Consider the following 15151-nt stretch of genomic DNA (forward strand, 5'->3'; position numbering starts at 1 on the left):
TAGTAAAATTAAAAAGTTATAATTTTTTATTGGTTCATGCGATAGAGAGATGTATGCAGATTATTTTCATATAAATTTGACATAAATCGGTTCAGTGGAACTTGAGATATCGTGTACGCCAGTTAGAAAAAAACTAGTTCCGAGAGAAACGCGTTTGAAGTTCATTGTGATAGCCGTAACAGGTTAGATACCACATCACTAAGATGGCTCTAACTAGGTAAATAATAGGATTTTCGATAAGTCCCTTCTAGAGTATATTCTTGAATGCCTAAACTACAGAAATATGGTAAAAAAAAAATTCGATTTTTTCAGATTTCTAGACTAGAATACCCCCTTAATTCAATCCTAATAACATTTCCACTCCTACTTACAAGTTTTCTTAAGTTATCTCTCAGTGGTTGAGAAACAAGAAACAAGTGATAGGGGTGATGTCTTGGATAAAGCGCGTTACTTCAATAACGCACGTGGTTGATTATGAGCATGCAACACTTGAATTAACAATTAGAATTTCCTATCACGGAAATAATGAGAATGGAAGTTGAAATGGCCATCAAAATTGGTTACCGAGAAAATGTGACCTCATACCACCATTGGATGTTGCTCTTTGAGGCTACGTTAAGGCTATGATCTGATCTGATTGATAAATTTGAGGCAAACATTCGAGCAATTACTACACCAATGCGAAAAGATCGCTGTGATCATTTGAACCATATTTTAGTTAATTTATTAAAAGGCAGGAAATGTTAGAAAATGCTTATGCTAATATTTGTATGCATTGATTATTCGCACTTTAGAAGTTAACGCAATCACTTTTCACAACATCCAAATTTAGAGAAAATAGTTGATCTGGCAATTTTTACGCATAAATAAATTGTGGCAAATCGCTAAATGTATTATAGCAAAGAGCAAATCTCTTTATAGCTACGATGAAAATGTTTAAAAACATTTTCATTAGAAACGAGACTTAACATTTCGTATTTCACATTCAAATATTTACAGCCCTTTTCTGTATTCCGACGGATTTCCATTTCGTTCGAGTTATAATTTTTCATTCCCTATTTCGAACGTTTTGTCCATTTAATGTTCGAAGAGGAACAGATCGAACGGGATGCAAAAACAACTCGAACGAAATACAGAATGGAATTTTCATTATCATCATTAATTTAACTCTTTGCGGTTGTTTGTCTGCTCTCAGCCACCACAGCGAGGAATTATACTAAAAACTATAGCCAATCGTATGTAGTAGTTTACAATTTTTCTATACGAATTTTGATGTCAACTTGTTCACAAAATAATAAATAGTTTCTATGGATCATAGATAACGGTACTCAGTCTGTTTCAAGGGAAATTAAGTTTGCCTCAGCGAGTTCAACTGTTTATACTCTAAGCAAATATTCCACTTCGTTCTTCTTTTTTTACTATGTCTAGTTTACATCTTACGATTTCCCCTTCGTTGCTCGTCGATAAGTTGCTCGTTATTGACAGCTCTGATCGGGAAAGCACACAAATGGACAGAACAAATGTATGAGGAAATGGGAATGCTCCCAATTTCCATATACAGACTATGGGATTATAATGTATAGCATATCAAACAAATCTTATGGAATTTCCGATTTGTTTGGTATGTAAATCGCCAAAATCCGTTGGCGGCAAAAATAGTTATTAACGTTAACTTTATTTCATAAAAACGTGACCTGTTTTCTGATTTGGCTTTCCTAATAAAAGACGTATGCTGTGTGTGTTTCCAAATGCTGTGGAAAACTCATATTTCCTCCAACCCAAATGGAATACAAACTTTCGTTCGAATCAAAAATACAAGTTTTGAAAATCTGCATTTTTAGTTCAATTTCATTTGGAATTGCACTATATTCTAAAACCTGCATAATTCAATACATCGTCATCTCTGACTTTCCAAGCAAGCTGTAGCGGCAATATGTGCTCTTAGTGAATGTACACTCGTTCGTGCCCGTTTCGACCGCTTCGGAATAACATTTTCGGTGCATGCATCGAGCGCATACGCGGTATATTCTCTGTGCAGTTTGTGGTAATCCCGATTCGGATAAGGTATAATATTCGGAGATTTGGTTTCCCAATCACTGAACACGTCTTACACTTCCGGAACTATCTTTATTCTGCCTTTCTTTTTTACAATTCATCTCAAAGCCTACTAATATTTTATAATGAATAGCACACAGTTCGTTCACCGACAAGCCATATATTTGCGTCATTAGCTCCGCCCGCTCGCTTTTGTTGGTATAGAACAGTGGTTTTCAACCTTTTTTGCTCCATTCTCCCCTTTACGGAAAATAATCCCAGTGCTTCCCCCCTATCAGGATTTTGTAAGAAGGTGTGAGGCATATCAGTAAAATAATGAAAGAATGCAAACGAGTTTCAAGTTATATTCGCAATAAATTTGATTTTATACTTGTATCTGATAACAAAAAAGATATATAAAGTCTGTTAAGTCAGTATGGCACCTGCGCCTGAACAATTTCTGCCAAAATCTGTAGCTTTAGCTTGAGCTGTACTCCACTGGATGAAACTGTGGCTGCTTTCTATGCTACGCTACATAACGTTTTCGATAAGCTAGTTCCCCGTCGCCACATTGGCACTTTCATTGTTACCCGTAAACCTTGGTGGACGCCCGAGCTCCGTCACTTGCGCAACAAGCTTCGTAAAGCCCACAATCGATTCTTTAGTGCCAGATCTGAAGAAAACAGCAACATCCTACGCCACATTGAAAGTGAATATAATGTTCTGCTTAAGACAACATATGCAGCGTACGTAGATAAGCTCCAATCTGATTTGAAGTTGAATCCTTCATCTTTTTGGGCTTTTGTTAGAGCTCAAAAATCATCGAAACGCATTCCATGCAATGTTGAATATAAAAGACGCCGAGCAAGCATCTTCCTAATTTTCGTTTTACTGCCAGAGACGTTTTCGAAGCGCTGAACGATCTGGATGTTTCCAATGGACCTGGTGTGGATGGATTGATGCCATGCATCGTCAAGGGATGCGCAGCCGAACTGGTTTCACCTATAACGTTGATTTTTGATCGTTCATTAGCCGAGCGTACGTTTCCGTCAATGTGGAAAAGTGCTAAAATGGTCCCAATCCATAAAGCAGGAAGCATGAATCACGTCGAAAACTACCGTGGAATATCGATACTTTGCTGTCTGGGCAAAGTTTTCGAAACAGTCGTCCATCGTTTTCCGAATAATGCTGCTAAGCCTTCAATCAGCGAGTTTCAGCATGGTTCCGTCGAGCGTCGTTCAACGACGACCAATCTGATGGAATAAAGGGTGTGTCACATCAAATTGCTTCACGGAAAAAACGCTGTAGAAATTTGCCCAGTAGACCGATCCTTTTTAAAATTTTAGACAGTAAAATAAAAACTATTAAACAACTTTTGGCATTTTCTTTTTATTCATACTTCGAGCCCAAGCCCGTATGCTCGCACCTTCCTCTTTACCCCGTCCATAAGGTTCTGTACAACGTCAGGTTGTAGTTTTTTTTGAACAGAAATCCATTTTCTCTTGAAGTCCGCCTCCGATTTGACAACTTTTGGGTTCTTCCGGAGGGCCTGCTTCATAATCGCCCAATATTTCTCTATTGGGCGAAGCTCCGGCGCGTTGGGCGGGTTCATTTCCTTTGGCACGAAGGTGACCCCGTTGGCTTCGTACCACTCCAACACGTCCTTTGAATAGTGGCACGAAGCGAGATCAGGCCAGAAGATGCCCTCGTGCTGCTTCAATAGTGGTAGTAAGCGCTTCTGTAGGCACTCCTTAAGGTAAACCTGCCCGTTTACCGTGCCGGTCATCACGAAGGGGGCGCTCCGCTTTCCGCAAGAGCAGATCGCTTGCCACACCATGTACTTTTTGGCAAACTTGGATAGTTTCTGCTTGCGAATCTCCTCCGGAACGCTGAATTTGTCCTCTGCGGAGAAGAACAACAGGCCCGGCAGCTGACGAAAGTCCGCTTTGACGTAGGTTTCGTCGTCCATTACCAGGCAATGCGGCTTCGTCAGCATTTCGGTGTACAGCTTCCGGGCTCGCGTCTTCCCCACCATGTTTTGCCTTTCGTCGCGGTTAGGAGCCTTCTGAACCTTGTATGTACGCAGGCCCTCCCGCTACTTGGTCCACTGGACGAATGAACTTGACAAATTCAGCTTATTGACGACATCCCGGATCGAACTTCTCGGATCACGTCTAAACTGCTTAACTACGCGCTTGTGATCTTTTTCACTGACGGAGCATCTATTTTTGCCGTTCTTCACCTTCCGGTCGATGGTTAGGTTCCCGAAGTATCGTTTTAGTACTCTGCTGACCGTGGATTGGATGATTCCCAGCATCTTACCGATGTCCCGATGTGACAACTCCGGATTCTCGAAATGAGTGCACAGGATTAATTCACGACGTTCTTTTTCGTTCGACGACATTTTTCCAAATTTACGAAAAATTGACAGTGAAGCATGACCAACGTGATCTATACACTCTTATCTGATTATAAGCGGAAGCTGAAGATATAATTCCTAAAAATTAAATTTCTACAGCGTTTTTTCCGTGATGCAATTTGATGTGACACACCCTTTATAGTAACACATTGTTTCCTGCAGTAGAATCCCGTTGCCAAGTAGATTCGATCTACGTGGACTTCTCAAAGGCTTTCGACGTGGTTCCACACATCCTCGTTGTCGACAAACTTTCAGATTTAGGCTTCCCAAGTTGGATAGTTGATTGGCTGAAGTCATTACTTACCGGGCGGATAGCTTTCGTACAAGTTGATCACGATGTCTCGGCATCGTTTAATATTACATCTGGAGTTCCTCAAGGAAGCGTACTCGGGCCTCTTATCTTAGTTCTATACATAAACGATCTCGCCCACCGTTTGTCATCGAAAAAAATTCTTTGCCGACGATCTGAAAATTTTCCGGGTGTTGCATCCGTCCTGGATTGTGAAGCTTTGCAAACTGATATAGATCAACTTTTGTTGTGGTGCGATGCAAATGGTATGACTGTAAATATTAAAAAATGCAAAGTTATCCATTTTACCCGCTGTCAAAATGCTGTTCAATTCAGTTACTATTTTGATTCGACCGCTCTTGAGCGGGTCATTTCCATACGTGACTGTAGAGTATTGGAAAGATGCCATGTTTAAGATTAGAGTGTACTGGGAGAGATTGGGTTGGTGTGCGAGATCGGAGAGTTGATGGTTGGGCATTACATTCGTTGTACCGGAAGAGAACGGTTAGGAAAAATAAACGTGTACGAAACCATAATAGTTGTTCGATTTATTTTGAGTAGTGAAGCTAATTACATGGTAAGATTCTACAGTGACCTAGGTGTGATCGTGGACAGTAAGCTGAGATTCAGTGAGCATGTTGTGTCAACTGCAACCAAGGCATTCTCTGCACTGGGGTTCATCCGTCGCCACACAGCATTCATCACTGATGTATATGCTCTTAAATCACTATACTGCTCCGTAGTACGCAGTGTTATGGAATATGCAGCGCCAGTTTGGGCACCTTATCACGTCTCCATGGTCCGAAACTTGAACGAGTACAGAAGTATTTCATACGATTCGCTCTTCGTCAGCTTCCCTGGGCTAACCCTACCGAACTGCCACCGTACACATCACGCTGCCTGCTGATTGGTTTGGAGAAATTGGGCCTTATTCCCGTATCCACGTACACTTACGTTCCCACTACGCTTACATCTCACTTCACTTTTTGTACTCATTCCTGTTTCGTGAAGTGTAAAAATGAACTTCGTGTAGAAAATGGAGTGGATACCAATATGACCCTGTGTTCATTTCCAATGTCGTTTCTAATGGCGCGTTTACATTCGGGAGATATATAGCTATAGATAAATTTAATCACACGGAAATAGATGTAAACGGGTGAGAATATGTATGATACTCTTCTTCGAGGTATATATAACCACTATGTATAGGATAAATTCAGGCATATGTAAACGCTGGTGCATTTCTCACTGGTGAGAAATTACTAAAGTTGGATGCAGTTCTACTTCATTTGAATAAATTCACTGAAAATGTGAATATATTCAGTATATAAGTTCGCGCTAGTATAAACGGTTGATGCGATTTCTATAAATCTCATCATATTTCTTCACATGAATATATCACGAGATTATACCCACCGTAAAAGAAACGTCAGTTGTATTTTGTTTTGTTTATCCACAACTCGAGGACAACTCGATACACCCAGAAAATGGATTACTAAAAAATGCTTCCAGATCTTTTGTAATGCAAACAGTAGAATGTACAAATTTTCTGTAAATATTACCAATCGTTTGTAATGCGGGCGCTACACGATTCGTCCAACGTTTCACTCGAATGTTGGACTCAAACATTTGACTCGATGAATCGACCATGTTGTGACCAAGGCGCCTAGAAGTATATCCTAAGGTGAGGCCGTTTCATCACTAAGTTGGTTAGGGAGCGGTATATGAAAACAGTACGGAGGAAAGCAGAAGGGAAATTTTTTACTTGAAGCGTGAAAGAGACAGACTGATCACGAGCGAGCTTGGGCACAAGCGTTTTGTGTTGTTTACAAACAAAACACAGTAGACTTCCAAGATGGCTGAATAGTGGTTTTAGCAAGCAGGCCCACCTTAGGATATACTTCTAGGCGCCTTGATTGTGACGAATGTGTTGCTACACGGTGAAGTGAATGTTCGATTCAATGCAATCGGTCCAAACAATCGGTGAGTATTTGGATCGAATGTTTGTTGTTTTTATTTACCATCAAAAACGTTAGGAAATTGGATGATGATACGAGTATTGAAATTGCTGCCATAGCAATTGTACTGATATCGGGATGTAAATTGAAAATGCTTGAAATCAACATTATTAAACTGCAATATTTTGCCGAATATTTTGAATTTTATGAATTAATTTCATAGTTCCTTCATCTAAAACTTGTAAACAAACCAATCTGTCAAAGATAGATTCGGACGAATTGTGTAGCGGTGTATCGGATGTAATCGAGTGTCGAATCAACGCATGACAAAAATCCTTTGACTCGCGTTGGAAGGTAATCCACAACAAATGGATTACCTTCCAACGAGAATATTCGACGCTCGACATTGGAGGCTCGTAGTTCGTCCTACACGATGCGTCTAACCATCGAGCGCCCAATATTCGGGGGTGTTCGTAGCATCGTGTGGCGCCGGTTTAAAATGAATGTCAGATGCAATACACATCCCTACCAACGATGGATTCATTTTACTTCGCGGTATTAGTAATTTAAACGATTGTCATTACTGGCAACCGCGAGGAAAATGTAAATATAACTTCATTAGCCTAATTACCAAGTTGTTAATTGAGTTGCACGGTACTACTTTCCAATATTTATTTCTTCACAGAAGAAGGTCGTATTCACTCAGATTCGGGACAGGTAAGTAATATTCGTGAAAATCAATTCAATTTATGTTCTTTAATTAATATTGATACATATTGGATAGCAATGATTTGTGCTCGTCTGCTGCGGGAGAATGCGGAGACATTACTTCAATAATAAGGAATCTGGGTCCTTCGATACACAAAATCGAGCCCTGTCGAGTCCTAGTTCTGCCTTTATGCTGTTGGATTTGGTCAAGGACAACTTCATAAACGTTTTGCAGACGATTGTGATCGGTGGTTCGATCAACTGGATTAAGCCTCACTTAATTCCGCCTGGGTTTTGTCAGCTTCGTGATATCTCCCGAATGTGTTTGGCTGAGAAGTAATTACACGCTGGTCCTGGGAGATGATAATGGTGAGAATTGAGTAGTCTGTCGTAGCCATTTGTAGTAATAATTGCGTATTTTGTTCTAATTTGTAGCCATGGATCAGACCCAATCGATGCAGGATCAGATGTCGATAGTTTAGATAGTTCAATAAATGAATAAAGATACATACAAAAGCTCAATAAGTTTATAACAATATATGCATAAAGGTTGGGTTAACATAACATGTTTAGGGTATATGTTAAACCAACGTTGAACCGACTGCTTATACTGGGTTATACTGGCCGATTTGACATTTGTTTACCATTGTTATCGCGTAATATGTTTACTATTGGTAATAAATTTACTGAGTATTGGTAACATTTACCAAAAAGCTCGTCATATATACCAACTTTTTGGGAGAGTGTATGATCGGCGATTATGATGAACTCGAGGAATCGCTGTTTATACAAAAAAGAGCGTGAAGTGTAAACCAGAATAACATCGGTGGATGAACTCGGTGTATTGATAATGAATTCTACCAAATGTTTACAGTGGCGTGTATTCCGGAATAACGTTGTACTCACTACACATTGTTTTCACGTGTAGTGTATTCGGGAATAAGGCCCATTATCAACCAGACGCCTGAAGCTGCAGCGAGTGTTTATTTTCGATATTCTCAAAAATCGTATGGATTGCCCGGCATTACCTCAGAGTATCTACATAAACGTCCCGTCTCGCACTCTTCGACATCACAATGCTCTTCGACTACCAGCTAACAGGACAAACTACGGGTTCAATAATCCTTTTAGTGCATGTATTCGTGCTTTTAACGCTGTTTATGACAATTTTGATTTCTGTATTAGCAAGGATGTGTTCGTTAACAAAATTAGAAATTTAGTTTAGTTTAAGTCACAGTCTGTACGATTTAACATCGAAGACTAAGAATAAATAAAAATCGTAATTTTGAGAAAGTTGTCGAAAAGCACATCTCATGTGATCTTCCATATGTAGGGTAAATGATCTTGGTTTGTCCGATTTGGGGTGTTTTTACGCTACTAGTAAATGCAAATCGATTTTTCTTCATGAAAATCACACATAAGCGATACGGGTTTGTTTGAAAAGCCCCAAGTCCCTAGTTGCTAATACTACCAAAAGGTGTTGAAATTATTCAAACTTTCATGTTTTTTAACAATTTCCCTTAAAAAGGAATTATGATCATGGTTTGACCACTTCTGATCATGGTTTGCCCAAACAAATGATCAAGGTTTGTCCGGCTTAGAAATCACCATTTTTGAATAAAAACATTCGAGTTCACAAGTAGATGTTGCATTTATCATTGCTTGAGTTTACTTTCATCATATTGATCTATTCATAATTTAGGTTTTCTTCAGAATATTACCTTTTCTTTGACATTTTAAAAGTGTTACCCTCAACTCACTCAACACAGAGAAACCTTATTTCTGCTATCCGCGAAGGACACAACAAACAAACTGCAGCGCGCCAAGCTGTTGCCATAGAAATCATGTGGACAAAATAACATCATTGAATTGGACAACTCATGATCAGAATTGAGTTCAACAAAATGCGTTAATTTAATGATTTAGATATGTAAATCTGATACAAATGGTGTGCAAGCAAGATGTTTACAATATTTGTAAGTATTATAATCCAGAAAAGGTCTGAATACTTGCCAAATAATCATCTGGTGATCGATTAAAAGTTAGCTCGAATGAGGGGCGCATTGACACAAATAGAAGATGTATTTTATAATCCTTTAAAACATGTGATTCCGTAAAAATATACTTTAAAACCACTGTAAATCATGAAAAAGACAATTTTATTTATATGTTTTGAAACATTCGAATACCTTATTTTACACAGGAGCGCTGAATTAGAGCATTCAAAAAAGTGGGCAAACCATGATCCTATTTTCGAATGGACAAACCAAAATCATTTACCTTACTCTGTTACGGTGTTTTGTTCCATCAGCAGCATTCTAGGAAATCCTGATTAACATGAATACTACGCGAAAGACAACAACACTCGTAACGCTTATTCCGCATGTCAGGATAAGTATCGCTCAATTGTAGATCGATGATTTTGTTCTGAAATTGATCCGAAACTTTCATCACCGTCAGTCGGAAGGCCTTTCAAACCATGTCCAAATCTTGTTCTCTGATATAAGGAAAATATGTTACAAGTTTAATTTGTTGCAAAGAGTCTTAACAGATGCTGTACAATTTCCTTTTTTATCTTTTTATAGTCTTCTGTACTGTTTCGTCGTCTGTTTCATTATCATTCACTGGCGAAAGTCTTTCAAACATTGCGAAGTTGTTCAATTGAACATTACATTTCAAATTTGAAAAGGTGGGCCGAGGATGGCAAACTTTAGTGTTTCCAATAAAGTCCTTCTATACCAGTGGTTTTCAAAGATGGGGGGAATTCCCCACCGGTTGAAAATCACTGGTATAGAAGGAGGTAGCATTTTTGAATTTCAACAGAAGTGAACTCAGGATTCGAAGTCTCTTGAAAACGAAGAATGAATGAATGGATTTCATTCACTGCGAAATCATCATGAAATAATAAATCAGTTCGTACTGGCTTCAACGTGTGTTATTTGTTATTTATTTATTTAGTTTTTGTAGAAAAACTGCGTCTTGTGGCTGCTGTATCGTATAAAACAGCTTCAGGTCATCAGCATACGAGAGTTTAAGGCATTTTAGAGCGAAGTTGACATCATTCTTGTACAGCAGGAATAAAAACGGTCCGAGGTGTCTTCCTTGAGGGACACCGGAACAAGCCAGCTTGTATCGCAACGTGGTCCCCAATCCTGACAGACATGTTACGATAAATGAGGTAAGAAGCCAGATTAACAGAGCGCTATTCATGCCTAGTTTGTCAAATTTAGTTATTTCGATTTGATGGTTCATTTCATCGAATATTGCAGATAAATACATAACACGGCTTAGTTGTAGTCATTTTTGGCGAAAAAATCCCCGGCCAGAATGGGAATCAAACCAATGACTACAGGTGCGACGCTTACCGCCATGCCAGGGGAGACACGACTAGTCATTAACATAAACACACAAATAGAATTTAAAGTGATTTCACTTCTGGGACTGAAGTCGATTCCTGAATATGCTGTCGTAAAATGATCTAGTTCATGAAACACGGAACGAGTATAGCATGTGAACTTGGGAGCAAGAGGAGGGTTAGCATAACTCATTGATCATAAGATAGAATCGCCTTGCTACTTGTATCACTATCATTTTATGGATGCAACACAATCATTGATAGCGCAACACAAAAACATCGCACGGCATGGTAAACATCGCACAGTAAGTTCCATCGCTGTAGGAGCTGCGCACAATTTTTCCACTTCTTTCCTTCTCTTGTAAGTCGTAAGACGCTGCTTATACAGTATGAGCTTAAATTTTGAGTTTTTCGGAAAACTTACTTCCGTAGTCGGAACAATCAAAAGCTCGCTACAAAAAGATCGCGTATCGCATTGCGTCGGATACATCACTCGTGGCTCAACAGTCAGTCCTTGAACGGTGAAGATCTTTCTCTATTGTAGGTACCCTTTCTCCTGATCGACCGAGCCGTTGCTGCCGCTAGCTGCAGTGAAGTGTCTGGTTTTTGGGTTTGTTCCGCTCAGTCTCGGAGCAACGTTGAACCAAGACGGTTTGGTTCGGTGTAGGTTCATAACGAACGCGTCGTCAGTCCCCACTTGGAGTGTTTATGCAAAGTTTGAGTTGAATAATGTTATCCACCCGAAAATAGCGACTAATAGGGGGGACATTATTGCAACGCTCGTCCGTTTGGGTTGTGTAATGTGTGAATGTGTTTATATGTTTTCCTCTTCTTGGAACAGACAAGTGAATGAGCATCTTTCAGTTGTCCTTTTTTGAAACGGATGCAGAAAAAAGTGTTTGAACTAGTTTCTCAGAGTTACGATCCGTGGTGTGGAGCAGAGGAGATCGCAACGTTTTTGTCTGAATACTGTGTGGGGAATGTGATACATGTGATATTTTTTCGTTTCTCTGTGTGTGACCTACCCCGTGAAATTACATAAGCAGCATCCGTGTACGCGCCCAAACAGCAGTGAGACGTTACGAGGCCGGGACTTACAAAAAATAAAAACACCACCAAAGCCGAGGAAATGAGACCAAACTGGATAAACGTTTCAATAACTGGTAAATCCTCCTAAAATATCCGTACACCATGAAGCAAATATTCCGCCACTGAATGCAACACCGCTTGTCAGAGAGCCAGCGTGCGAAACTTTCGCGTAGATTTTGCGCAATGATTGCGCAAGTCCTTGGGGAGTGGGAAAAGTGTCAGTCTAGAGAGAAAGAGCGCTTATCCGCCTACATGTGAATCAGCAAATCGAAATTTTATCCAACTTTGATCGGCATAGTACAAGCGCTCTTCGGGGGGAGAATTGTAATTTATACTTTCTACAGGGGGGAAAGATTGATTCAATAGTTTTGACGGCAACGGTTCAGAGTTATTCATTTGCATCAAATCACTACAATTGGGCTATTAATTTAGGTATTGATATTGTTCCACATATTTCTAGTGAATGAATCAGTTATTTGTTGGAGGATGGCTTTTTCCGAGTCTGCAGATTATGTTGGTCATCTGAATGAGAATAAACATTTCGCATTCAGTATTGTGACACAGCTTTTTCTCAAATACAACTGTGTGCTGTTTTCATATCGTGTCAGTTTTCCACTTGTGGATGCATTTTACCGTCTTATCGTTACTAGGAGAAGAAGATAGAGGAGATAGTTTGTTGAAATGATGAATGGATAATTCTCAAGTGAAATCATACATTTGCTAATTCCTGTTGTTGCATGTTCGATTATTAGAGTATTAGTTTATAACTCCAACATCTTTTTGTATGCCCTTTTAGAGGTTTTGTATTGTTTACTTTTTTATACGCCTTATTCGTATTATGAATGGTAAGAGTATGTCGAAGTAGGAATCTTCAGCAAAGCTCCCACCATGCCACTACAAATTTTAAAGCAAATTGCTTAATTGCTGTTGAGTGTTGTGCAGTGTTGGATTATGTTGAGAAGTTGTCTTGGAGCAATGTTGAGCACTATCCTATCAACAGCAGCAAAAACCAGGTTGAAAATTATTTAAATGAGTCTAATTGATCCTTCTGAGATTCGTTTTTCGAACTTTTATTTCTTACAGCTCATACGTGATTCGTGACATGCGTCAAAACAAAAATCTTAGTTTGAATAGCCGTTTCACTATGGAAGGAGTTATACCCAAACAACATTTACATACCGGTTTATACAGGAAATAATCTAGTTCAATATAAACTTTTAGGATGCAATTAATAATAACACATTAAAAATTATTAACTTTTAAGTTTTTCAATTCCAAAATGTTATTAAAATCCACTAATTCAGATGTTCCACTATATCCTGAACTAAATTTTCTCATCTTTTAAATGAAAGCAACAGTATCATCTTCTGTAGCGTATTTTGTAATGTAGAGCTAGTTTGAGGCAACAGAGCCAAAAAAAAATCTATAACTCTGTCATTGTTGAAATTTGTACATGTGCGTAGAAGGATTTTTTCCATCAAATATGATCGTCTATCACCTCCTGAGAGAATCGGGATAAATTTATTTTTTTCATGTGATAAAGGTATTTTCTGACTTTAAGGGGATGAATCAAAAATGAAATTCCAAAAAACGAAAAATACATGCAAAAAACACGAATAAAACGATTTTTTTTTTGACTCGATTATATACAGGATTCGATTATATACAGTAAAAGAAATCAGAAACTGTATATAATCGAGTCTGCGCTTTACTTAAATTTTATTATTAAAATTGGTACACTGTGTGCAACTTGGATCATTCTATTTTTTTTGTATTATAGTGACTTTCAATACCTTCGGCTGGTTCGTCACTTTTACCTTCCATTTTGGAAGAATGTCGGGAGTGAGAATTGAACTCATGACATTTAGCGTGAGAGGTATGGATGTTACCACTACGCCAGATCGCCTCCTCGGATCATTCTACAGTGATAAATATTCGTTTAGCCGCACTTGAAAAAAAAAGCTTGAAACACTTACAAAACAACTAGGAATGTTCTTTATCGGGATACTTATTTGATGTAGTGATAGTATATTTAAGTCACTTTTATTGAAAATACGTGTGTCACAATCACACACACACACGGCGGCATCGGTGGATATAAACATTCAAACGTCGTTTTTTCCCGAGACATACGTTTAGCCGCAGTGCTTAAAAATCGAGTTCTCGCATAATCACCAAGCCTTTATCTGTGTTTTTTGAAAAAATACTTGGGAATATTCAATTTACAAGATAAATATTAGATGTGCAACGTAAGAAGTTGGTCAGATTAGTGATTTACGAAGAATTTAAAGGAATGGCGAAAGGTATTCTATTGACGGAAGAGGGGCGGAAATTAATAAAGATATTCAGTGAACAAAAGTTTTCTAATCGCTCGATCATAACAAAAATTGGTCTATCTGAGAAACTGGTACGGAATTTCTTTCAATAGTGCCAGAAATATGGGATATAACGACCAACAAATGGGAACACCAAAGTTACTTTGCGTCTTAAAGGTCGAATAAGACACGTAGCAACCAGGAAACGATGGCAGAGAAACATTAAGGCAGAGTCGGTTGTTCCAGTAACGAAGAGGCATATTGCGCGCATCTTGAATGAGTCTCCAAATATCATGTGGAAGAAACCTCAAGGGAAGCCGAAAATGACCGCCACCCATAAGCAGAACCATCTCATTTTCGCCCGGCAATACATGGAATGGAAACTAGAATGGAGAAATGTTGTATTTTCCGGCGAAAAAAGTTCAATTTGGATGGTCCGGACTGTTACAGTTGCTATTGGTACAATTTAAGTCAACGGCATGCCGTGAGATCGAAGCGAAACTTTGGGGCGGAAGCTTGACAGTGTGAGGAGCCGTTTCCTATCACAGCAAGCTTCTCATTCGTTCCATTTTCACCCGAATGAACTCCGAAAAGTATCTTCAATTACTGAAGGACGTTTTGATTGGCCATATTGAGAATAACGCTACCGGGGAATTTCGTTTTTTCAGCAGGATTATGCATAGATCCACGTTTCCAAGCAATCGAAGGCATGGTTTGCCGAGAAGGACATTCCGCTTCTTGAATGACCTGCTGGAAGTCGATTGCAATCCCATAGAGGACCTATAGAGAATCTTGGCCGAGATGGTCTATGCAAACGGATGACAATTTGACAACATTTCCAGTCTCAAGGCAAGTAATTCAGGAGTGTTGGCCTATAATCAATATGGCAACACTTTAAAAGCTGTCTGATTCGATGCCAAATCGAGTTTTCAAAGTGATCCGAAATGGAGGTGGACATACTAAATATCAGCTACCGATTGGACT

The 15151-nt window shown here is 39.0% G+C and overlaps 1 protein-coding gene and 1 long non-coding RNA gene across 2 annotated transcripts in view; both read left to right on the top strand.

Annotated features, from left to right (window-relative positions):
• The first annotated feature begins 7353 nt into the window (after nucleotides 1–7353).
• LOC129780213 (uncharacterized) lies at nucleotides 7354–8450 on the top strand. The gene is made up of 3 exons (XR_008743868.1): nucleotides 7354–7417; nucleotides 7485–7777; nucleotides 7844–8450. It is a non-coding gene; the product is annotated as an uncharacterized LOC129780213 (long non-coding RNA).
• A 2679-nt stretch (nucleotides 8451–11129) lies between these two features.
• LOC129777918 (uncharacterized) overlaps nucleotides 11130–15151 on the top strand; it is a 75606-nt gene continuing 71584 nt past the window's right edge. The window contains exon 1 of the mRNA XM_055784492.1: nucleotides 11130–11926. Within this exon, the coding sequence (XP_055640467.1) occupies nucleotides 11893–11926 (34 nt within the window). The 5' untranslated portion in view covers nucleotides 11130–11892. The remainder of the gene's footprint in view (nucleotides 11927–15151) is intronic.

This window comes from Toxorhynchites rutilus, chromosome 3 (assembly GCF_029784135.1).
Source record: "Toxorhynchites rutilus septentrionalis strain SRP chromosome 3, ASM2978413v1, whole genome shotgun sequence".
Classification (NCBI taxonomy): Eukaryota; Metazoa; Arthropoda; class Insecta; order Diptera; family Culicidae; genus Toxorhynchites; species Toxorhynchites rutilus.